Here is a 25,612-nt window from a genome sequence, read left to right on the forward strand (position 1 = left end):
TATATTTTTGTTGTGCATGTGCTAGCTTTTCTGATAGCATTTAATATCATTTATACACAGGGTTGCTTCCTTACGGGATGAACTACTGGCGTTAAGGAATGAATACTCATCTTTATACAGCAAAGGAAGGATGCTTTCATCTGACCAAACGCAACTTATGATATCAGGAATATCACAAAGCCTCAACTCAGGATTTTCACAAAGCTTGAACCCTGCAATGAACTCCAGTTTATCCCACAGTATGGCACCCATGTCACCAACCAGCCTAACTCCAGGGATTTCCGCTAGCCTGGCACCTGGTATTTCCACCAACTTCGCCCAGGGTATTGCCGCCAACCTAAATCAGGGTGTTTCTGGCAGCCTGTCTCCTGCTCTCCCACCTGTTCTCACGCCTGGTCTGCCATCCAGCCTTACTACAAGTTATTCTCAAGGCTTTAACTCACCATTAACTCCTGCTATGACGCCAGGGTTTGCACCAGGTTTTAACCAAGGTTTAATCCAGAACTATGCAACGGGGATGAACACAAATGCATTGCAGTCACTCAAACGCATGCAAATTAAGAAACCACTGTTAAAATCATCTTTTGCTGACCAAAATTTGCCTGAGGAAGAAGTCAACCTTACATTTGTTCAAGACCTTTGTAACTGGGTGGAAGAGATGCAGGTAAAATCTTTGGAATTAGTCTTGGAAGGGTGTGTGATTTGTTGGTCTGGAAGGCAGTCTACTTATCTGGCTACAAGCATGGGACAATATCTCAGGAGAGATGTTGTATGGGATCTTCTGGCTGATCCACTGGGTAAATTCAGGAAGCAGCAACAAATGTTGCCTACACCATCATCAACACTTCTTGGAGAAATTATGGAAAATGCTTAAGAAGTATATTGTACTTATGTTAAAGTGCCATATCCTGGTTAGAGCACTTCATTTAATTGATGACTGCAACAATCAAAGGTTCTTTAAAGATGGTTTTCAGAAATAGTGTGGTTCCCATACCTAACGCACAGGTAGTTTGGGTAAACTCATCCCTATCAGAGCCACAGATATTCATGTCACACTTTTGACAGTCTGCTGGATATCTGCTGCTAGTGGAGTAAGTTGATATGATACTTTGACTTAAATTGCATTTGATTATGAATACTAGGAGAGACGGCATTGTAGCTCTGATAGGGGGTAAGTTCCCTAACTGTCAGGGTATGGGGATCCTAACTGTGATACCACATAGGGGGGAAAAGATTTTATGTAAAAATGTCATATTGGCATGTGCAGTGTATAGTGATATACTTTCATTAGCATGGTGTTAGCTATTTCAAAGTATTGGTGACTGAAATAATGTCAACCATCTTGGTGTTTTTTGGCAGATACAACTGGACCGAGGAGAATGGGGTTCAGAATTATCAAGTATTGAGTTCAATTTAGAAAATCACAAAAATTTTCATGGGGGTATTGAAGAATTTGAGACCAGTCTTAAAGAGGCAAAAATGACTGAGGTATTTTCTTAAGGCTTTTATTACTCTCATATTGTCCCCAGCTATATTTGCATTTGTTGTTATTGTTATAACAGTTTTGTTAAAGAATCAGTTTAGTTTTTGGTAGTTGTTTTGTGTTTGCTATGCTTGCAGTATGTATTCTTTGGCATTAAATAAACTAAACGCAGGACACCAAAAAAATCTTACCAGTGAAATAAAATGTATTTGCCAAAGTGCACAATGTGTGATTCTACTTTTTCTCTCTGAACAGATCACGCTATGTCTGTGCTTGCAGGAAAATTCTGAGTCCTGACATTAGCACTTTGTGAAATATAATAAAGCAGTGTACATGTAACGCCTCTGGTTATAAATGAGTGCATAGTTTTACCTTCTGTTACCTGAAGACTTTAAGAATTTTTATTTTATTGTGAAATAACTGTGAGAATTTCGCTCTTGCAAGTTCACATTTCAAATGATGATACATAGCCCTTCCAAAAAATAGAGAACATTTATTGATAAAATATATACATGTAATCATTTGGACATACCGTTTTGGTGAATGTGAACTGTAGTCTTCCTAAAATTCATAATCTGGTCAATTTTATGTGATTGAGAGCCAAATCACTCATTACGTGTCCAAATAAAATTCTTCTTATGTATATCAGGTTAAATCACGTTTACATTGGCCTCCTTTAGGTCATGTAATTTTAGGGATGTATGTATATTTCAGTGAATGTGACATTCAACAAACGTACACTGTAGCTAAATCTTCCTGATGAATGTGTTTTAAATGACAATAGTTGATTCACCTACTCTGAATGTTTGGTGATTGTTATAGTCACTGCTTTATAAATATGCCCCCAAGACATAACTGATAATATGTAATATCCTAATGTCCTTATATAATAACTTACTCTTCACATGTTATTAATAGGGCTGGACATTAACATCTTCATTGCACAGAATTAGAAATTTCCTTACAAATTCCTATTTATAATATTATATTGGTTTTACATATTTGACTTCTGTGTCATTTTCTTACCAATTTTCAAATTTTCAGCTTCAAATGTCTGGTCCTTTGAAAAGTTCATACTCTGATACTCTGCACAAAGTGGAGGGCCTTTATTCCAAACTGCTGGTAAGTATTATTTCTGCAAGTTACATTGGTGACAACATAAATACTGTATTAACTGTAAATATTAAATCTTTTAGTGGGGTGGTGAGAAATATTTATTTGATTGCACCTAAACATACTTGACCCTGCATGGAACTGATATTGCCAAAACACACATCAGGCCTTCAACTCACTATCCATTCTGTAGAAAGCCTATGGGGTAGAGGTTCATTATTCTATTAATCCTGCATTGAACATGTATACAGTACAGACTTTTCATGACGTTTTTTTTCTTTTTTTTTTTTGTTTCCTTAAACAATGTAAGAGTTCATCAAGAAACCGACATAAGTACCTAGACTCCTTGCACAGTTTTGTCACAAGAGCTACAAGGGAGCTTATATGGCTAAATGAAAAAGAGGAGGAGGAAGTAGCTTATGACTGGAGCGATAGAAACCAAAATATATCTGGTAAAAAAGACTATCATGCTGTAAGTATGAGCAATCTAATTGTGGCTTTCACATATGGAAACAGTTACCGTTATCTTGATGCTGGCTAAAATTACTTTCACACAGCTGATCTTAGCACTTCTTTGTGCCTAAAATGCAGCAATAGTTTAACAGAAATTGTAATTCTGTAATACGGGCATTCTAATCTTTGTAGTAGGAGTAGCATGAGCATTCAAATATTGGCACCAATTTACTGCAGTCAGTAGCATGTAAACAAAATAACTATAAATGGAAGAAATAGCATGGGCAAAAAAGGCATTTGACATGTCAATACTTTTATCAGTGGAGGTCCACTGTAGTAATTTTCTTAGCTGTGGGGTCCTCCAGAGATCTATTCCCAAATCTGCATGTGTCAGAAGACATGCTTTTGAAAGAATTGGAACTGAACCATAATTTTTGCTGGTGCTGAAGCATTAGGCAAAATTGCAAGGAATGTTTACCATGACACATATAATCATCAGGACTTTAGATGAATTTATGACTCTGCAATGAAGGTGATCTGTCTTTCGGCTCTGAAGCCTAAAATGGAATCAGCCTTTTTTTCTAGGCTCAATACTTACTCCAGCACACTGAAACAAAGGCTATTTAGCTCAAGTGATGTCAATGCTCCAAGCTTGTATGCAACTTGTGAATTAGCGGATACTGCTTTTATCACAAACGTCTTAGTGAAGGATTTCATTTTGTGACAGATTGCTTTTCTAGCTTGCCTAAATACATTGTGGCAAAATTAGATTATTAGTATTAATAAGTATTAAGTGTAGTTTATGTAACTGTGTATTTGGTTTCCTTCAGTCTTGTTAATACGCCTAACAAAAATAGGTAGTGTGGGAGTTCCATTGCAGACAGCCAGAATTCATCTTTTAGGCTACGTTCACACTAGCTTTGTCAGCAGACATCAGACAGGCATTTGGGAAGCATTTTTAATGCTTCTCAAACGCATATGAAAATTCTGCACATGGCAGCACACAGTGCTGTTCACATTGAAGCGTTAGCGTCCTGTCGCAGCAAAACTGATGCCTCATGTTGAGTCAGGAGGAGTTGAAGCCTCCCATTTCCAAGTCTATGGTGCCGTTCCTCAAACGCCTGGCAGGCATTTGTGGGGCAGTTGCGTCGTGGTTGCGAGGCAGTTGTGAGGCGTTTGCGGAGCATTAATACCATTTAACTTCATTATAGGCGTTTGTGGTTTTTAACGCTTGGCAAACGCCTCAAAACCAAGCATAGGGCGTTTGGGGAGCTTTTGAGGAGCATTAAAAACGCTTCCCAAATGCTTGTCTAATGCCTGTCAAACACTATAGGGGCATTTGGCAAGAGTTAGAAATAAAGTCAAGTGTGAACGAACCCTAAGTACGTAAACCATTGAAAGCAGAAATCTGCTTGGATCTTATGGGTTATTACATATTGCATATCATAATTTTTTATTGGCTCTATGAAACATATCTGTTAGATGTTGTATGCATTTCCAAACCTTTCATATGAAGTAAAAAGATCCTTAGAATAAACAAATGCACTGATTATCTTTATTCTGCACACAATGAGACAGAGTACAATTAGACTAACTTTGAAGTAACTTTGATGTCCGTGTTTGTGAAGGATCTGATGAGAGAACTTGATCATAAAGAAGAAGTCATTAAATCACTACAGGACACAGCAGAGCAAATGCTGCTTCAAAATCATCCTGCAAGATCAACTATTGAGGTTAGTATTTAGAATGCATCTTACATTGGCTGGCCTGCAGGTTCCTCTGGTGAACAGGTGCAATGTGCTCTAGTGCAGCTGAAGTTATTATCATACATGTTCCTGCTGAATATGCCATTTTTGTCTTGCATGTCTTTACTTAAAATACTCTTCCTTTCTACAATCCTGCACTTGGAGTAATATGTGGGGATTTTGAGGTTTTCCTGCTATGCATCTTTTTTCTTTTTAGTAGTACTTGCTTTTTTCATATTTGGCATATAAGTATGTATACTTTGTTGTTGTCAGCCTAACCTGAATTTATTGTGCATTTTTTTTCAGGCCTACAAAGCTGCAATGCAGACTCAATGGAACTGGATTTTACAGCTCTGCAGCTGTGTAGAACAACACATACGTCAAAACACTGCTTACTTTGAGGTATTTTATCAGTAAAGTACAGTGCAGTTGTATTTGCTGCATAATTAGCGTGTGCATATTTTTTTCTTGGAAAGGGTCTACATAATCCAGTTATTTGAATAGATTTGTGACCCTTTATGCTTTCTTCTAGAAGTCCCTAAAGATTATGTTTTACATGCTCATGTTGAGATGCAGTTTCTCAATGTGTTATCATCAAAATATAATAACCTTTTAATATTGTTCCCTTATCATAGTAGCCCCGCCTATTATGACCAAGCTACTCCCAAATCTATGTAAACCACACTCAGAACCTCCCAAACCTAATCCATGTTTTTTTCTGCTGAAACTCCTCCCTGCCACATGGACATTTTTTGTGACAGCTTGACAGTTTACAAAATTGCACTCCTGTTTGATCATTATCTTTGACATTTTTGTTTTGAAAATAATAAATCCTGGAAATTATGTGTTTGGAGGAATTAAAAGTGTACATTTCATACCATCATTTTACTTATCTTACTATTCAAGTGTAAAGGCTATATATTCCCCCCCCCATGATATTTCATTTTCTCAGTACTAGAAATAACTAATTTAAAATATGTTCAAGCTGTAATTCATTGTTCCTTTTTTAAAATAATTTTCCTTAAAGGAAATCTGTGGGCCTAAGAAACAATCTAAACTGGCAATTATTCCAAAGAGTTTGCGTCTGCAAAATGCCTGTATGTCAGCCGTCAGCCTTGTTCCCATGAACCATGGACAGTGGACCCCTGGACCATGTGCAATGTGTTATGGAAACATCAGCCAGGATTTATAGGCAATGATTGTTACTGGACCCTCTTGTATCTTGCATCTTACTATTGGCCGATGAATGCACCCAACAAAGTAATAAGCCAATAGTAATTTGCTTGGTTGGAATGAAATGGAATACAAGAATCCAGAAATGAACTGCCGAAGTTGGTAGTCACTTAGCAACTCTGTGTAGTCTGCTCTACCCCCATATTAAAAGAGATTTTTTTTGCAGATTTATTGCAATGTACTTGAGAAGCCAATGAATTTAAACCTTTAACAGAGGAGCTTATTCCATAATAAGGTGTAGTTTGATGTTATTTTGTTTAAACTAATGTTATTTTGCTTTTGCATTGTGTTAGTATTTCAACGATGCCAAAGAATCCACTAATTATCTGAAGAGCTTAAAAGATGGCATACTGAGGAAATACAGCTGTGACAAATCGACCAGCGTACACAAGCTAGAAGACCTGGTACAAGAATCTATGGTAATTTTAAATACAATTTTCTTTTATACATTGAAACACAAAAGCAAATTGGCACCTGCAGACTACCAGCTCTTACCATAACAGAAGGTAGCATGTTAAATCTGCATTTAAGTGTTAAACCAAAGCTCTACCAATGCAAAGGGACATTTGTTAGAATTTAATAAATTAAACAATTAAATAATTATAAAGGCCTCTTTATAATTAATGGAATGTGAGAAGGAAATCTTTTGTTCAGCATGACTAACAGTGCCTTTTCTTTTTAATTATTTAGGAAGAAAAAGAACAGCTTTTGCAGTACAAGAGTACCATTGCCGGCCTTGTGGGGAAAGCAAAGTCAGTAGTGCAGCTGAAACCTCGAAATCCAGAAAATCCATTAAAATCTTCAATCCCTATTAGATCTATTTGTGACTATAGGCAAATTGAGGTCAGTATGATTAGTGTCACTTTGAGTATATATGGTCTGTATTAATGGCAAGAGTCTCCAAACTTTCAGTACATAGATGTTGTAAATTGTACAAATATTTTATAATGATGTCCCCTTACATCCATAATTGCCTATCAGAGTCCCCCCTTACATTCAAGCAAGCCCATCAGAGTTCCACCTTGCATCTATGTGTGCCCAGCAGACTTCCCTCTTACATCCAGAAGTGTCCATCAGAATCCCTCTTAAAGCCTAGGTTACTCAAAAATCAAAAATCAACAAAGGGGACATTAATTACAGTCAGTAGGATGTATTCCTTTTGCTGCTGGCTTCTTTATTAGCCGAAATTCTCCTCCATTGATTCCCCCTCTCCCCCCCCCCCCCACTACCATAATTTTTTCGATGGTGCGAGAGTTAATAAAGCTGGTGGAGCTGTGACAGGTACTCATCTAGAGTGCCCAACTATACCTGCCCTTTCTGCCCAGCTCCTCCATTCATAAAAGCTGTACTACAGCTACTATGAATGAAACATGATCTATGAATGGAGGAGAGATGGAGGATTGGAAGGTCCACTTTCTCCATTCACAGATTGCTTTGTTAAATAAATGATAATTAAATGTCATTTTGACATTTACATGATATTAAAAAAAGAAAGAGAAAAAGGCATCACCCCACCACCGGCACACAGCAGACATTAGACGGTATGCTAAAAGAGATCACTTTAGGCCCCTTTCATATGAGCACTGCCTAGTCCTTTCAGTAGGAAATCTGTGAACAGATCCCTGCAGAATTGCAACTGAATGAGATGGATGTCAATTTGTGCTGTCATTGACCATTCAAGGTTTAGTTGCAGTTAAAAACTGGAGCTTTCTGTACCCATATTAGATCTATGGGTGACCAAATGTAAATGGTCTTGCGTCAGTCAGAAAGAAAAAAGAAACATGCACCTTTTCCATTTTTTTTTCTGGACCTGGATGGGCTCAGAGGTAAGCAGATGTAAACAGACAGATATCAACGTGCCTATAGATTTACATGGAGCTGCTGACCAGGTCGCTTGAAAAACAATAGGTGAACCTGACTGGTCCAACCATGTGAAAGGGGCCTTAACATGCAGCTAGTGTAAATGTTGCCAAAAGAAAATAATTCAATAAAAAACAAACTATGTTTAAAGCAAAACAGAAGAAAAACCAAAGATCCGAGCATCAAAACATTACATACTTACCCATAGTGCCAAATATTACTCCAATATACCTGAGCTTGTTACATCCATCATGGTTCCACCCATTAATTACATAATGCCTAATACCAACATATATCCCCTTTATCCTCCATGTTTTACAACCAAACCATTATTAGACAAACAAGTTATTTGGTACCAAACAAGGTATCAGAAGTAATTCTGATCAAACCAACTGAAATTTATTTAAAGTTCCCCTATGCTGAAAAATCAAATACACCAACATCAAACTCAGATATACTGCCATTATACATATACTCACTCTTGGTGGTTGTGGCAATATTAAGGTTGTGCAATTAATTTCCAAGAAATAAATAGTTTCATTTCCAAATCCTAAATTAACTTGATTGTCTGACACATCTAGATGCCACAAGATGCATATATATACTGTAGGTTACATGTACATGTGACACTAGTTTAAAAAGATTATTAATTTGTATTGAACAGCTCCAGTATCTATCTCTCAAATATCACAGTAACTAAGGGCATCTCCAAATACGATGAATAAAGATTGCCAAGGCTTGACCACATCTATTATAAATAGTACTGTCATGAAGACCCACTCTGTATAGTGAATTAGGAGTTCTATACCTCCTATTGACATTCAATAGCTGTGTTACTCTCTGAGAGGCGGACAGAGGGAATCATCTTTAAAATCTTTGATGTTAAAAACTTTTAGATGATTGATCTCTCCAAAATACAGAAAGAAACTGAAATCTCACTTTTAGCTGTTCTTATTCTTTACCAAGGATGATTGTGGGCCTAGAAAAAAGACCCACAATTACATATTAATATCTGGGAAGAAAAGAAGTGATCATGTGTATCTCGATGGTGAAATCATCTTAAAAGTATCAGTCTAAACTTTAAGTTCTATTATTTTTTCTGTGCCTTTTGTTTTTATTTTATTGTCAACTGATCATCATGCTTTTTTTTTAGTTGCTACTTTATATTTGTATCTTTATTGGATGACACTACATGATTATTTTGTAAGCAAATTCTTAGACTTGTCAAAGTCTTAGTATTTTTATGGCTGTCAGTTATTTACTGAAATATTGCTTTTCATAATGTACAACTCAGCAAGACATGTCATTGCTTGAAATGTTTACCACACTAAGCACTGTAAATATATTGTATGTCACCTAGATCTGAAGCTCAGATTTGTTTTATTTCTTACACTGAGTAGGCAGTATGCTAATAGTTTTAACAGCTCTATAAGAGGACTTTTATTTTTATTTGATTCTATATTATTTTCATACTGATGGAACCTTAAAGTGATTGTAAAGGCTTAAGGTTTTTTACCTTCATGCATTCTATGCATGAAGGTAAAAAAACCTTCTGTGTGCAGCATCCCCCCCAGCCCCCCTAATACTCACCTAAGCTTCCTCTCGATCCAGTGATGTACACTGGAGTGTCGGCTATCCCAGGACTCCCCCTTCTCATTGGCTGAGACAGAAGCGGGTGCCATTTGCTCCCACTGTTGTCTTTCACAGCCAGCGAGGCAATGAGAAGAGAGAGGGGCCGGGGCCGAACCACAGCTCCATGTGTGAATGGACACATGGAGTAGCGGGTGCCCTCAAAGCAAGCTGCTTGCTGTAGAGACACCCAACAGAAGGGAGGGGCCCTGAGCGCCGGTGGGGGACCAGAGAAGAGGAGGATCCGGGCTGCTGTGTGCAAAACCACTACACTGAGCATAAAAAATAAGCCTTTAGAATCACTTTATCAAATGACACACAACTACATAAAAAAAATTAAAAGTCTCCAACATTTTTTTAAGGGAGCTATTAGAAAACTTCAGTAGTTTATAACTCCGTGTGTACAGCTTCCAGAGAGTTGCACTGCTGTTTGGAGTGTCATTTGCCTAAGGAAACTCTCATAGAAGTATATCATTCCTACTTTTGAAGTGCTTACCAGTTTGAGGGCACTGTTGAAACATGAATGTGAAGGCTCAGATTCAGTGTCCTCACATTATAGTGTGGTCTGGTAGCCAGTGGTAGTGTGGTTTGTTTGTTTATTTATTTATTACAGGTACTTATCTAGGACCATCAATTTACACAGTGCAATATATATATACATATATATATATATATTGTACATTCACATCTTTCCCTGCCCTCAAGGAGCTTATAATCTTAGGTTCCTAACTAACATTCATACATACACATAAAAGGGACAATTTAGACAGGAGTCAGTTAACCTACCAGCATGTCTTTTGGAGTGTGGAAGGAAATCAGAGTACCTGCAGGAAACCCACACAGATCAGGGAGAACATTCAGACTCCATGCAGGTGGACGACCCTGGTGCTGCTAGGTGGAACAGCACGCGGTGTTGTTAGTGAAAGGCTAACAAAAAAAAAAAAAACAAAAGACAGGTATAAATTCAGTAAAGAGATGAAAATCAATAGCACTTAATAAATAAAATTTGAAAAGTCTTCTCTTATATGTCTAGATTACTATTTACAAAGATGATGAATGTGTACTGGGCAGCAATTCACATCGGGCAAAGTGGAAAGTGATCAGTCCAACCGGCAATGAGGCAATGGTCCCTTCTGTGTGCTTTACGGTGCCAGCACCAAACAAAGATGCTGTAGATGCTGCAAACAGGTAGGAGCTACTCTACAACCTAAAAATATAATGAAGAATCTTAAAAATATGTCAGCAGGGCAGTGTCTCACTTTGAAGAGCTCAAAACTACTTACTTTGGCAACTTCCTAAACATATACAAACCTCTGTATTTGCGGGGACTCAGTGTGCTATTATTTTTCCATAGTCACTGCCCCAAATTATTTTAGATGAATAATCTGTTGTCAAACTTATATATATATATATTGTGTTGCAAACTAACGCAATGGCTAGTAATTAATAGAAAGCATATATTTATATGTGTACTTATATGCAATACAGTGACACATGCATGTACAAATATTGTTTCAGCAGTGAGGGTTTCTATTACATACGTACAAATATCAGAGATGGCTGTCAAGAGCTTCTGAATCCACTGCTTACACGCTAAGTTTACAGTCTAAGTAGTTAAACCATATGACCCTTGAAAAATCTGATCAGTTCTATTATTGTTCTTACCTCAGGATTGAACAAATGTATCAGAGTGTCCTATCCCTGTGGCATGAATCTCACGTAAACATGAAGAGCATGGTATCCTGGCATTACCTGATGAGTGAAATTGAGGCTATCCGGGCCAGCAAGGTTTCTTCAGTAAGCTCCACTCTTCATCTTTACAGACTCAAAAGTTGACATTGAGAGGCTGATTCACTAAAGAAGTTGAGAATCTTCAATAACAGAATTTGTGTGAATATTAACATTAGTTATCACATCATGTGAAACGTAAATTCGTGTTTACTTGGAATAAACAATCATTTGCAGACACTTTTCACATGATTGGATAATTGAAGTGAATGTTCACACAAATGTTTGAGTGAAGACTCTCCTATCTTTTAGTAGGCTTTATAATATGTTTGGTCTTGTGGACAAATTGGTGTGGGCATGCACTGTATATATGTATTAAATTAGCCCTTTCATGACCGAAAGTATAACAAACCCTAATGCTTGAATGTTGCCATGTGTAAAAACAACTGTACATATCCTCACTATCAACTGTATTCAGGTGAATTATACCTTATTTGTTCAAGGCAAATTGGGCTTTCATTTGGTGGTAAATGGTAATGGGTATCTCCTGATTTCTTTATTAAGGAAAACTGGCATAAAAAAAATCATTAAAAATTTTTTTTTTAATTTAGCTTACTATCACCATAACCACCACCAAAGAACAATCCAAAATACATTCTCCTGCTCCTGACAATCACAGAGATACCATATATGTGTATATTGTTTGTTGTGTGTACCCACAATAGGACCCAGAAACAATAGTGCAAATTTTACTTTTTTATTTTACCAAAAACACACAAAGGCACTGACACTAACTGACTAATTTAAAAAAAATGTTTTTGTTAAGTCCCATCTAAAATACACTGACCCTGATGCTGACAATGATCTTTGACCTGAACCCTGGCCCTGACCCAGATCAAACCCTGGTCTAGATATTTTTTCTTTACTATTTCTCTTTTTTTAACACACACTTCTTTCTTTACACTTTCTCCTCTAGCAAGGGAAAAAAGATACAATGTATCTTTGCTCCATTCAAGAAAAAAAATATAGGGGTGGGCTGAAAAGTGACTGATCACTCTGATAGTCAATCAAAGGCTATCAGGTGATTGGAAAGCAGGCCTCCCAGTTCCTGATTATTAGTACGGAACCCAAGGCTCTCAGCAAGAGCCCAGTCTCTCTGCTGGGAGTGTATTGTGCAACCTGCTCCCTGCACAAACACAGGTCTGCATTCATGCGGCTCCACGGATGAAGTTGGTCAGCAGGAAGGGGTTAAAAAAGTTAAAAGTGATATTGAAACTTAATTTTTTTAAAATAAAAAACAAGCTTGTCATACTTACCTGCTCTGTGCAATGGTTTTGCACAGAGCAGCCCCAATCCTTATCTTTTTGAGTCCTCCGTCAGCGCTCCTGGCTCTTCCTTATTGGTGAGTGCCCCCATATAAAGCTGCCTTCTATGGGAGCACTCGTGCAGGCTCACTCCCAAGCTGCCCTGTCTGCGTCTATTGGCTCGGCCCTGCCCCTCACTCACTCATCACAGAATATTGTTAACAGTAGTGGGAGTCAGTGTCTTCCTCTACTATCAATTAGCCCTGTGAGGAGGAGTGGAGGAAGTCATACATGGTACTGGATCGAGAATGAGCTCAGGTATAACGGGCAAGGGGGGGGGGGGGTTCTGTGACACAGGTTTTTTTAACTTAATGCATAGAATCACTTTAACTTGATACGTTGTATGATTATATGTTTCTATGGTCCATTTAACAGCTTTATTGCATTGTCTGGTTTAGATGGATTTATATAGTGCTACTTCAAATTACAGATCAAAACCTTGCTGCCTGGAGAGCATCAGCAAGTACAGGGCAATCTGAAAACCCGTTTTGAAGAATTTCTGGAAGACAGCCAGGATTCGAAGATGTTCTCTGTCTCTGACATATCCCAGCTAGAAAGAGAAGTGAATGTCTGCAAATTGTACTATGAGGAGCTGCTGAAATCTGCAGAAAGAGGTGAACACAGATACATAAATAGCAGCCATCAAACTGACCATTGCTCTAATGTAGCAGTGACATACGCTATAAACAAAATCTTGTTTATTTCTACAACTACATTTTGAGACGTCTCACTGAATTACACAAAAGATTTTTTAAGTATTGGGCATGTCCCAATGAAAAGGAATAACAGGTCCCAGCATTCCAGATCATCATATACAGTTGGTGACAGGGTAACCTAGCTTTTGTATGTAGTATGTTCCAACTTCAGCCTGCCTTATATATCTGTTCATTGTATTTTCTAATTAGTACTGAGAATAGCTTGTAAAATAAATAGTGTTTCTCTCAAGACTTAGCACATTTGTCTTTTTGTTTCAGTCCTCCCTTACTTCTCTGGTAAGTTTTTTAAAAATTAGAGTGAATATTAAAATAGAAAAAGACTTTATTGAAGAAGAACTATATATAAAACTTAAGGGACCTGAAATTAATTATTTCATATTCCTGAGAGATACAAGAAACTGGTGAATGATTTAACTCCCCAGCTTTTAGCTACATTTAAATATAATATTTTGGTATACTAGTTGTGTTTCTTTTTATTTTGAAACAACACAAAAGTTGGCATGCACAGTAAATCCATACTTATATTAGCCTTAGAGTAAAATATTTCTCTATAAATGTCTAATTTTTAATTCTTTGGCTGTTATTCAAATGAGATGAGTTTTTAAAAATTATTTTAATCATAGACACACTTTTGTAAGCTTATATACTTTACAGTAATTAGGAAAAATATTTGCTATGACAAACGTAATAAAAACTTTAAAAATATTTACATGGAAGTATTTATGAATATGTAGATGTGTGCTTTGATTTGCATGCACATAGTTCAGTCGGACAGGAGTGTATATTTAATGCACATATGCAAGTGTTGACCGTCTGCCAGACGAGATTATAACCTTATTAGATCTGGATTTGTGTGTCAGCTACATACATAGCGAGAACCAATGACACTCAGATGTTCTCAGCACTGTGAGCAGTGTAAGAAAGGGATAATCAGTGGGTTCATGTATAGAGATCTTCTGGACAATATCCTGCTCCAGTCAAAATCATTTGGGTAAAGCCCTTGTTTTTGAAGCTGCAAATATTAGGTATTAGAGTGATTTTAACTATATAGGGCTTGAGTTGCTAAATAGGCTGTTCAGTTTAAAAAGAAAAGTTTCACCACAGTCACAAAGCTAAGGTAAAATCCACTTGCAAAGCGAACAGCATTTTTTTTTACTTTAGGAAATCTACTTCAAAGAGTTATTTTGCACAGTACACACAGTATGTGCTGTAGAAATGTAGATGTTTGTTTGTGCTTGCACTATATAACCTTAGAAATTCCAGTAAAATTAGTGAGTACGTTTATTCAAAAATGCTATCCAGCCTATTTACTTGCAGATATTTTGTTTAAGCCAAAATAAGGCTTTGTTTAAGGGCACATCATAAATGGATAGTAACTCTGTATGCCTTGGTCCCTGCTAAATGGTATTACTACTGCTTTTAGAAACAACTAGAGACTAGATTCCAGTATTTAGCTGTAGCTACAGTATGCAAGCATTTTTTATTGATAATATTAGAATAAATTAGTTTAGTGCTGAGTGCCAGAGTTAACATTGTATATAACTGTACCATCTTTCAATTAACAGAGGAGCAAGAAGAATCTGTTTACAATCTTTACACTTCTGAGATTCGAAACTTTCGACTTAGACTGGAGAGCATTGAGGAGCGTCTCATTCGACAAATCAGAACTCCATTGGACAGGGATGATCTTCATGAAAGTGCACTGAGGATTTCTGAACAGGAGGTGTGGCTGGGCTCATTAAAGTATGTGTTGAAGAGATATAATATGGCAGCACTGCCATATTCTGAGGAAAATCCTTGAAATATTTCAGCTGTCGTCCAATAATCTGTGAACAATAAATTGGGAATCTGTGTGAGAATTAGGATTACCCAAAGTCAGTACTAAGCACACCATTGACATGTCCAGAACAAGTTGTAGTCCACTAAGTATTCATGACCAAATAAATTGATAATAATCATGTAGGATCCATGACAGTTGAGATGAGGTTTAGTTTATATTACCATTTCACAGTTATACTGCATATTGGTTGTATTACTTTATAAGCATTGACTAACTCTCAGACTGTACATTTGTACAATATTTTAAAATTTTATTACAGGTACTTATATAACACAGTCAATTTACATTTATTACACATTCACATCAGTCCCTCTCCTCAAGAAGCTTGCAATCTAAGGTCCTTAACTCACATTCATATATACACATACTAGGGCCAATTTAAACAGGAGCCAATTAACCTACCAGCATGTCTTTGGAGTATGGGAAGAAACCCTTGCAGGCACAGGGAGAACATAAACACTCATGCAGGAAGTGACATAGTTGGGATGTTAACCGATTAGTGCAGCTAGGCAGAAGTGCTAATCACTTAGCCACTGTGCTGCCCTTACATTACAAATATAACTGATACCAGAAACAAGAATGCTGCACACTAGGCACAGAATTTTACTAAAAAAATCATTACTTGTGAAAATTGCATTGCCTAGTCCAAAATATGTCAGAGCAGAACTTGTTCCTGCTGACTATTTTATGAAAGGAAGAATATTATTTTGCATGTCGATGTGCAGCATTCCTGTTGCTGGTACAAATGATTGCTTTGGTGGAGACAAGACAAGCCAGCACCTGAGATGTGATTGTTGAGTGTGGAGCCTGATCTCGCTTGAAGCAGCATGTAAAATATTTTACAATACAAATACAAGTTGTGAGAAGTGTGTAAAGGTCTGTTAGTTGAACACATTCATTGTACAGCCTACTATACAATGTCATATATACTGCCAGTTATTATAAATAACCTAATAGCAAAGATAGTTGGAAAGTGTGTGTAGGCCTTTTAATACAACTTTTCTGTGGAGATGATTGAAATGTGCATGTAGCAAAATTCTATGCACCATAATTCGTAAGTTATAATGTACCCTATCTGCGATGAACGATGATATAAATTTCGAGTCATACAAAGGACATTTGAACCTGGATTGTTCTAGTGACTATTTCCACCGCACAATTATCAGCATTACAGACAGTAGATGTATCTAGGAATTATGTTATTAAAAGGCTCTGTAATGTGGCTGTAAACTGTATTTTTGTTATCACTATTCACAGGATTATGTGTTACATTTAATGGAAGTTATGCAGAGGAGTGTATTAAAATAATTTATTTTTTGTCTCTACAGAAAGTGAAGAAGGAGTTGGATCATCTGAGAGTAGATTTATCAGCAATTTCAGATAAATGTGAGGAATTCTTTAGCCAAGCTGCTGCTTCTCCATCGATCGAAGCTTTACAAGCAGAACTGAATGCAGTTATCCAGTATATGAACATGCTGTTTTCCATGTCTTCCATCTACCTAGAAAAGTATGTGACCTGGTTTAGGTTTATGCAACACCATGCTGTTTAGTTCTGGTTTAGGTAGCTGGCTTTCAAATTGTTGTGTTTTGGAAAGGTCCTTGCTGGTTGCTGTAATTTTCTGTACTTGACCATTCCTGCCATAGAGAACAGTGAGCACCATCAAGTTTGCTGGGTAGGGCCATTTATTTATGATGGAAAATTAAAGACATCAGGTTGACATTTATTAGTGATCTGAACATATCCTCAGGGCTTTTTTTCTGAACAAAAGTAGTCTACCAGCTGATTTGTCCTGTTAGATTTATGTGCCAGTGGTTTCTGCGGAGGTCATTCACTAGACATTGTGAGAGTCCCTTAATTGCACCTGGAATTAGTCAGAGATCTTGGAATGTATATGCGCGTTTTCAGCGCTATGAGCTAGCTAAGTAGGAAGTAATAGAAATCACAGGATAGAGATAACTGTTGTCAATAACATGATTCATTTATAGTTGTATGATTTGCCATATTGTGTTGTCCAGAGAAATTATAAAACATTTTTACTGATAGAGCCAGCTAGAAAGCACAGAATGAAACCAAAGAAAGCAATGAGAAATGATATAAAGAAAGAGCTATATTAATGTTTGTTTTTGCTTTAACCTAGGTTAAAGACAATAAATCTGGTGCTAAAGAACACACAAGGAGCTGAGACTCTAGTGAAGACATATGAGACCAAACTGTGCGAAGAGGATGTCATTACAGCTGATAAAAGTTCAATTGATAGACTGATTGCCACCCTAAAGGTAAGCAGTAATATACTCAAAGGTAGACAAATCATTTGTGCAATAAGACATGTGTATACCAGTCTGTTCCGTGAATTATCACAAAGCACCATATTGTGCGTATTTATTTGCAGTGCATAGGACAAAGCTGAAGCGGCCTATGTTTCTTTTCCCTATAGCGACATAACTAAATGTTGATTGTTGTTGGACAGGTATTAGTCATTTGCACTTTGTTTCGTATAGGTGTGAAGGTTGTCTATCTGAATCTGTTTTTTGCATCATAAATATATGATCTTCTTTGTTACACAAGATGAGTGAATCAATTCTACTGAGTTGCCAGGGTTCACAATGAAGCAGCAGCTCACTTTACCAGATAACCTGAATGGGGTTGATTTACTAAAGGAAAATAGGCTGTAGGGAATTTTCCCCCAGCTTAGTGATTGAGGTGAAAGTCTGTTGACTTTTCTTCATCCAATCATCTGCAAGTAAAACTACTCTTGCACAGCAAACAACCTACTTGCCTTTAGTAAATCAGCTCCAATGTCTCACTTAACTGGTCCAAAGGACTACTTACCAAATCAATTCTGGCAATCCACACCCACTCCTACCAGGAAGTTTGCCCTCCAAAGTCATGTAAAATCCATACTCTAAAGGCATTAATATAAAGACTTGTTCATAATATTTTAAATAAATCCACTATATATTTATAGTAACAGACACTGTCACTTCATTAATTTATCCCAGTGCAGTTCGTTGTTTTGTCACATCATGCTAAAACTGGTTCTTCTAGTAAAGACTATGCTTTAACAGAATTTTACTTTTTTATTATCTTTATTAAAGCAATGGAGGTCAGAGGTTGATGAGAAAAGAGAGGTGTTTCACGCATTAGAAGATGAACTACAGAAAGCCAAAGCCATTAGCGATCAAATGTTCAAAGTTCACAAAGAACGGGATCTCGACTTTGACTGGCATAAAGAAAAGGCAGACCAAATTGCAGAGAGGTGGCAGAATGTACATTCCCAAATTGAAAACAGGTTTGTAGTCTGTCCTCCTTAGTTTAGGTATATTATATACATTATATAATTGTTCAAAGTGACAAACATGTATTGCTTCCAGTGCCAGGAGTAGATTCTTAAATTTGAGACATTCCAATTGAGCAGAAAATAGTTTGTATGTGTGTCAGTGATCTAAACAGTCTTTCAATGTTAGGATTAGTTATCCATCACCAAAAGGAACCCACAACACTGATACAATTATTTTATTAGTGTTACTAAACTCACAACAGTAAAATCAGTCTGTATATGCAGTAAAGCATGCTTGTTATACTTACTGTGGAATCTAAGGGGTTAATCTTCTGTGTTGTGTAAAAAGGCTGTTTGATCCTCCCCTTTTTATACTGTCCCCAATCCATCTGCCATAGTAAAGAGTAGCAGTGGCAAGTCTGCACATGCTCAGTTTGGTGTGTATTGCTAGAGAGGTTTTTTTGGGGGGAGGGTGCATGTGATCTGCACAGGGCCAATCAGTGCTGCCTGGAAAGAGAGTCAAGCATCATACAGTCTCATAGGACAGTCAGAAAAGAATTAAAACTCCTCCTACAAGATTAAGTATTGATCAGCTGGACACTGATAGAAGTCACAAGACAGCTATTGAGAAAAGGCATTTAGTTTATATTTACTAAAATAATTGCATTTCCATGTTCTGTGTACTGTGGAAGACCGGATATACTGTATGCACGGTCATGGATTTAGTAACATGTTAAGTGGTTAAACTGTTGGACTGTATTTTTTAGTTATATTCATTATTTATTTATTTATTTTCAAATGCACGAGTAGGCAGCAGGTCACAGTGGAAGAACAGCTACCTATGCAGCAATACTGTTAAGTTCAATAAGAGGTTTATGCTGACATGACTAAGTCGATGGATAGGTGGTCGTCTGACCACATATCCAGTTTGTGCTGGGGAATGTGGAGGGAAGCAAGAAGACATCCCTGAGCCATTTTATTATGGGTAAGACTATGGGAGATTCCATAAAAAGTAAACCAAGAAGTGTTGTTTCCTTCAAGATAAGTTGCCCAGTGTTCTCTGGGTGATATCATATGGATCTGGTATTATCTTTGTGTACCTTTATCAGTGCTAGCAGTGGCTGCCTTTGTCAGATACTGCTGTGCTGTGTGGATAGAATGCAGAATATGCATACATATGTAACATTTATTTATACATCGGTGTTGCTGTATTAAAGGCAAATGGCAAACTGTTCACTTTGCAAGGGAAGTTAGTGAATGAGGTGAAGCTTTGCTGACTTTTATCATCCAATTACATGAGAGCAAAAATACTGTTTTATTTAATTTTCCATTCATTTAACTGTGTATTATTTACAAACTGCAATTTAATCGGATTCACTAAGCTCTGGGGGAAATTCCCTTTCAAAGTACAACTTCCCTTCCCTTGCAAAGTGAACAGCCTACTTGCAAATCAATTCCATCACATGTAAATATGCTTGTGCTTTTCTTTTAATAAAAAAAAAAGATTAACAGTATTGCTGTTTTCACAAGGCATCTTTTATCATAAAATAAAAAGGCATGATGCACTTTGTTGTTTGACAGGTTGCGAGACTTGGAAGGAATTAGCAAATCACTGAAGTACTATAAAGACTCATACTTGACTCTTGACTCCTGGATTAGGCAAATAGAGGAAGCACAAAGCAAGCTGCAAGGCAGCATGCCTGACAGCAAGGCACTTTCTAAACAGCTTGACCAGCAGAAGGTGAGTTATGATGTCAGCAACCATTATGTGTACTAAATAATGTTCTAGGAGACCATTAACTTATGATCACAGTGTAACATTATCTCTAAACAGATCTCATTTATAGAATTGATTAATGTTGGTAGTGCCACTGATTCCAAATATGCCATTGTTTATACACTGTAACTTCCGTGTTAACCACTTCCCGCAAATTGACATACACGTACATCCACGTGTTTCACTGGTTCTACCAGAGTCATGGCTGCAGCTGCAGTTATGACCTTGGTATCTTTTTTTTTATACAGCCACTGGATTATTTCTACCTGTTGCAGAAACTCTTGAAAAAATGAACGCTTTGGGCATAAGTATGGGCACCCACATGTATGCCAAATAGGGAGAAATGGCTGTGTCCATAAAGTCGCTGCATCCCAATTGACATGAATGGGATTACCTCCATGGGGATGCACATAAAACTTGCACATCCTCAGTGGATAAACATGACCTTGCATGGGTGTACGCTGTGGTCAATGAGGCCTTACTAGTTTTTTTTTTACTTTTCTTTTATTCTCTGTAGCCTCAGCTCCACAGCAAATGAATGAATAGAAGTCTCTGTACAGAGGCTCCTATTCACCCAAAGTTTACTATGCTTCAGTGTCAGTGATGAATGAACACCGATTGCTCACTGTGTTCACTCAGGAAGGGGCTGGTAAACATGACATGTTTACCAGCCCCTTCCCCGCTGTCCATCCTGAACACTACATTGATCTTCTGCTGCAGCTGACAGGAAGGGGAGAAGGGAAACCTGGCCATTAGCACTGGAGGGGAGGTAGCGAATCGGTGCTGCGGTGAGGGGAGTTCAGAGTGCCATGAATGGGACGAACTGTATGTGGAGAGCTTGATTCTCTGTGCAGCTCCCTTGCAGAAGCTGAAGCTGGTGGGAGGGGGAGGATGGAAGCCGGTCAGCAGCACTGCAGGGAGAGGGTGCAAAGGGTCAATGAGGGGGTTCCCATTATGGGAAGGTGGGGGCACATGAGCGGAGGAGGGCATGTTAGAATACTCTTCCATATGTACATTGAATGCTACAGCACAGTGACTCACCCCCCAGGGTCCACATGGATGATATGCCACTGTCTTACTGTTTTGGCAAAATGTTTATTTGGTTTCTAAATTTGATTGCTGATTATGAGAAATGTGTCATTTGCCTTTTCATACATAAAAAAACACTTATAAGTATTTTTCTAATTTAATGTCATACATAATGCAGATGCTGATTTCAGACATTGAGATGAAACAAGGCAAGGTGGATGAAAGTCAGAAGTATTCAGAGCAGTATTCTTTGGCTATTAAGGTATATGATTGTTTTTCTGCAATCTTATTAGTGCTGTTTCCACCTGATTCCAAAATCATAATATTGGTTGTTCTATATTTAACAGGATTATGAACTACAGCTAATGACATATAGAGCATTAGTGGATTCCCATCAAAAGTCTCCAATGAAGCGCAGAAGATTTCAGAGCTCTTCGGATATTGTTGTACAGGAGGTGAGCTTTTTATGCAGATGCTAAAAAAACAAAACAATTTGAACAGTATGAATCTAGTGATATTTAGCAATATATTGTTCTTTGATTGTAGTTACTCCTCTTCTGACAAATGGCAGTCTAGAGGACTGTATATATTAAAACTTCCTGTCTCCTACAGCTCTAAGGCTGTCCATGCGTTATGCAATTTTCTTTCCTTCAACCACAGGCTGAAGGAAAGTTAATCACTTGATTCCCCCATCAGCATTGAGAGGGGAATCCCTCCCACTGCACTCTTGTATTCTGTATATGAAACATGCTCTAAAAGAATAAATTAACTTAAAAATGTGTCAAATTTCATATGTTACAAAACAAAAAGCTATAATAAGGTGCAAAATGACTAAAAATACAGACAATACATATGCACAACCAATCAATAAACAACAATAAACATAAATAAGTAAAGGTAATCAAATTCACATGTTTGTATTCACTCCTGATCCATGTGACCTTATATCGAACAATTGATGTGAAAAAGTATAATCAATGTGCACAACCAATCAATAAAAAAATGATAAACATCAATAAACAAGTGCATATAAGTTTGTGTTCATCCGTGATCTATGCGAACATATCCATGAACAGTGCTGGATTTACTTAAAAAAATCCTCCCTGGACCCCACCAACCTGAACAGCTTAAGACCCATCTCCCTGCTCTCGTTTACCTCTAAACTCTCTACAATCATCTGAGCTCCTACCTCACTGACAACAACCTTCTTGACCCTTTACAATCTGGCTTTTGCTCACTATACTCCACTGAAACTGCACTACTAAAATTCACTAATGATTTACTAACTGCTAAAACCAATGGCCACTACTCCGTACTCTTACTACCTTACCTCTCTGCAGCTTTTGATACTGTTGACCATCCCCTCCTCCTCAAAAAAACTCCACTCTCTTGGTCTCTGAGACTCTGCTCTCTCCTGGTTCTCCTCCTACCTATCTTAGTGCTCCTTCAGTGTTACCTATAACTCTGTCTCCTTCTCTCCACTTCCTCTTTCTGTAGGGGTCCCTCAAGGTTCTGTCCTTGGACCCATTCTCTTCTCCATCTACACCTCCTCCCTTGGTCACTTGATAAACTCCCATGGCTTTAAATACCATCTGTATGCTGATGACACACAAATCTATCTTTCTACTCCTCACCCCTTCAGTCTCCTCTCGCATTACTAACCTACTAAGTGACATGGATGTCACTCCACTTCCTCAAACTCAATCTTTCCAAAACTGAGCTCTTAGTATTCCCTCCAGCCCATTCCCCCTTCCCTGACTTCTCCATCAAGTTCAATAATACAACCATAAGTCCCTCCCCTCATGCCAGGGTACTAGGTGTAATCCTAGACTCTCATCTGTCCTTTCAGCCCCTAATCCAATCACTGTCCAATTGTAGACTTCACCCCCGCAACATCTCCAAGATACACCTGTTTTTAACCTTTGAAACTACTAAGCAACTTATTCACTCCCTTGTTATATCTCGCCTTGACTATTGTAACTCCCTCCTTATTGGCCTACCCAATCGCAGGCTATCCCCTCTTCAGTCTATCATGAATGCTGCTGCCAGACTCATCCACCTGAGTAACCATTGCATATCTGCCATCCCTCTATGCCAGTGGTCGGCAAGCCGCGGCTCGCGAGCCACATGCAGCTCTTTACACGCTTTAATGCGGCTCTTGTGTGCCGGGCGCCCGCTCCCCTCCCTCCTCTCAGGCGGCAGGGACTCTGCAGCGTGATCCAAAAAAAAAACAGCCAGGGCAGCGCGCTCAAATGCAATGATTGGCCAGTCTCGCTGCCACTCACATCCTGATAGCCAGTGATTGGCTGTCAGGATGTGTGTAGGCGGGGCAGCGTGACGAACGTGAGAGGAGCTAGGCTCCTTTCACAGTCCGCCCTGAAGACCGGGACGGCGCGGGAACACGGCGAGAGGAACGCGCGGAGCAAAGGTAAGTGAATTGACACAGGGGGGACTTGGCTTACTACTTGCTACTTACTTACTACTACTATATGAGGGATGAATTAATATGGGGGATGAATTACTATATGGGGGATGAATTACTATAGGGGGGATGAATTACTATGGGGGATGAATTACTATATGGGGGATGAATTACTATGGGGGATGAATTACTATATGGGGGATGAATTACTATGGGGGATGAATTACTATATGGGGGATGAATTACTATGAGGGATGAATTACTATATGGGGGATGAATTACTATATGGGGGATGAATTACTACGGGGGATGAATTACTATATGGGGGATGAATTACTATGGGGGATGAATTACTATAGGGGGGATGAATTACTATATGGGGGATGAATTACTATATGGGGGATGAATTACTATGGGGGATGAATTACTATGGGGGATTAATTACTATATGGGGGATGAATTACTATATGGGGGATGAATTACTATGGGGGATGAATTACTATGGGGGATGAATTACTATGGGGGATGAATTACTATATGAGGGATGAATTACTATGGGGGATGAATTACTATGGGGGATGAATTACTATATGGGGGATGAATTACTATGGGGGATGAATTACTATATGGGGGATGAATTACTATATGGGGGATGAATTACTATGGGGGATGAATTACTATATGGGGGATGAATTACTATGGGGCATGAATTACTATATGGGGGATGAATTACTATGGGGGATGAATTACTATATGGGGGATGAATTACTATGGGGGATTAATTACTATATGGGGGATTAATTACTATATGGGGGATGAATTACTATGGGGGATGAATTACTATATGGGGGATGAATTACTATAAAAACGTATTGAAACTAAAAACAGTGTACCATCCTATGTATTTTCAGTTTTAAAAATGTGGCTCTCAAAATAAATTTCAATCGTGGTTTTGGTGAGATTTGGCTCAGTTGAAAAAAAAGGTTGCCCACCACTGCTCTATGCCAATCCCTCCACTGGCTTCCCATTGCCCAATGAATAAAATTCAAACCATTAACATTCACATATAAAACCATTCATAACTCTGCCCCAAACTACATCACCAATCTTGTCTCCAAATATCGACCAAACTGTCCTCTCCCATGACCTCCTGCTATCTAGCTCCCTTGTCTCCTCCTCCCATGCTCATCTCCAGAACATCTCCAGAGCCTCCCCCATCCTCTAGAACTCTCTACCCCAATCTATCAGACTATCGCCTACTCTGCCCACTTTTAGGCAATCTCTGAAAACCTATCTCTTCAGGCATGCCTATCCTGCCTTCAGCTAGTAACGGAAACTTCTATTCCTTCTACCAGTCCATCCCCCAGAGTTATTACCTTTTGTACCATCAGCCCCTTCCTCTTAGATTGTAAGGTCCAAGGAGCAGGGCCCTACTAACCCTCTTGTATTGAACTGAATTGTTGCTGTATTGTCTCCCTTTATTTTGTAAAGCACTGAGCAAACTGTTGGCGCTATATAAATCCTGTATAATAATAATAATAATTACCACCAATGGGTATAATGCTCACCTTATAACCAGGTAGTCACAGCAGGTGACAGGACATTCCAATTCAAACCAAAGCCCAACTCAAAAAAGAAGAAAGCCTCATAGGGTAACCTAAAAAACACATTTTATTGATTAAAATCATAAACTGCACTCACATTAAGGAGTCAGAGTAACTGCACAAAGAAGTACCAAGCCACCATCTCCCCTCACTTTGGTAATCAACAGATGCACAGCTGCACTGTGTGGAAAAGTAACAGAAGCCAGCAGCTCACTTATGGACACACTCTCGCTCCTGGATCAGTGAAGATTTGCCTTACACGTTTCGTTGTTGTGGCGTTATCAGGCGCACCATTATAGCTGGCAGCAGTGATCATACGAAAAGACCCAAAAGTACTG

At 38.2% G+C, this 25,612-nt stretch overlaps 1 protein-coding gene across 8 annotated transcripts in view; it reads left to right on the forward strand.

Moving 5' to 3' along the window:
- The window catches only part of DST (dystonin), a 675,093-nt gene that overhangs the window by 393,792 nt on the left and 255,689 nt on the right, over positions 1–25,612 (forward strand). For all 8 annotated transcript variants that reach the window (XM_089694133.1, XM_089694126.1, XM_089694129.1 and 5 more), the window contains 18 exons: positions 61–664; positions 1,360–1,488; positions 2,528–2,605; positions 2,907–3,068; positions 4,678–4,782; positions 5,101–5,196; positions 6,321–6,446; positions 6,718–6,870; positions 10,550–10,704; positions 11,187–11,313; positions 13,039–13,222; positions 14,890–15,047; positions 16,493–16,671; positions 17,303–17,441; positions 18,261–18,454; positions 20,024–20,183; positions 21,427–21,510; positions 21,596–21,703. In XM_089694133.1, the coding sequence (XP_089550259.1) occupies positions 61–664; positions 1,360–1,488; positions 2,528–2,605; positions 2,907–3,068; positions 4,678–4,782; positions 5,101–5,196; positions 6,321–6,446; positions 6,718–6,870; positions 10,550–10,704; positions 11,187–11,313; positions 13,039–13,222; positions 14,890–15,047; positions 16,493–16,671; positions 17,303–17,441; positions 18,261–18,454; positions 20,024–20,183; positions 21,427–21,510; positions 21,596–21,703 (2,941 nt within the window). The remainder of the gene's footprint in view (positions 1–60; positions 665–1,359; positions 1,489–2,527; positions 2,606–2,906; positions 3,069–4,677; positions 4,783–5,100; positions 5,197–6,320; positions 6,447–6,717; positions 6,871–10,549; positions 10,705–11,186; positions 11,314–13,038; positions 13,223–14,889; positions 15,048–16,492; positions 16,672–17,302; positions 17,442–18,260; positions 18,455–20,023; positions 20,184–21,426; positions 21,511–21,595; positions 21,704–25,612) is intronic.

Source organism: Staurois parvus, unplaced genomic scaffold (assembly GCF_062004578.1).
Source record: "Staurois parvus isolate SC_StPar_1 unplaced genomic scaffold, SC_StPar_1.0 ptg000652l, whole genome shotgun sequence".
NCBI classification, from domain to species: Eukaryota; Metazoa; Chordata; class Amphibia; order Anura; family Ranidae; genus Staurois; species Staurois parvus.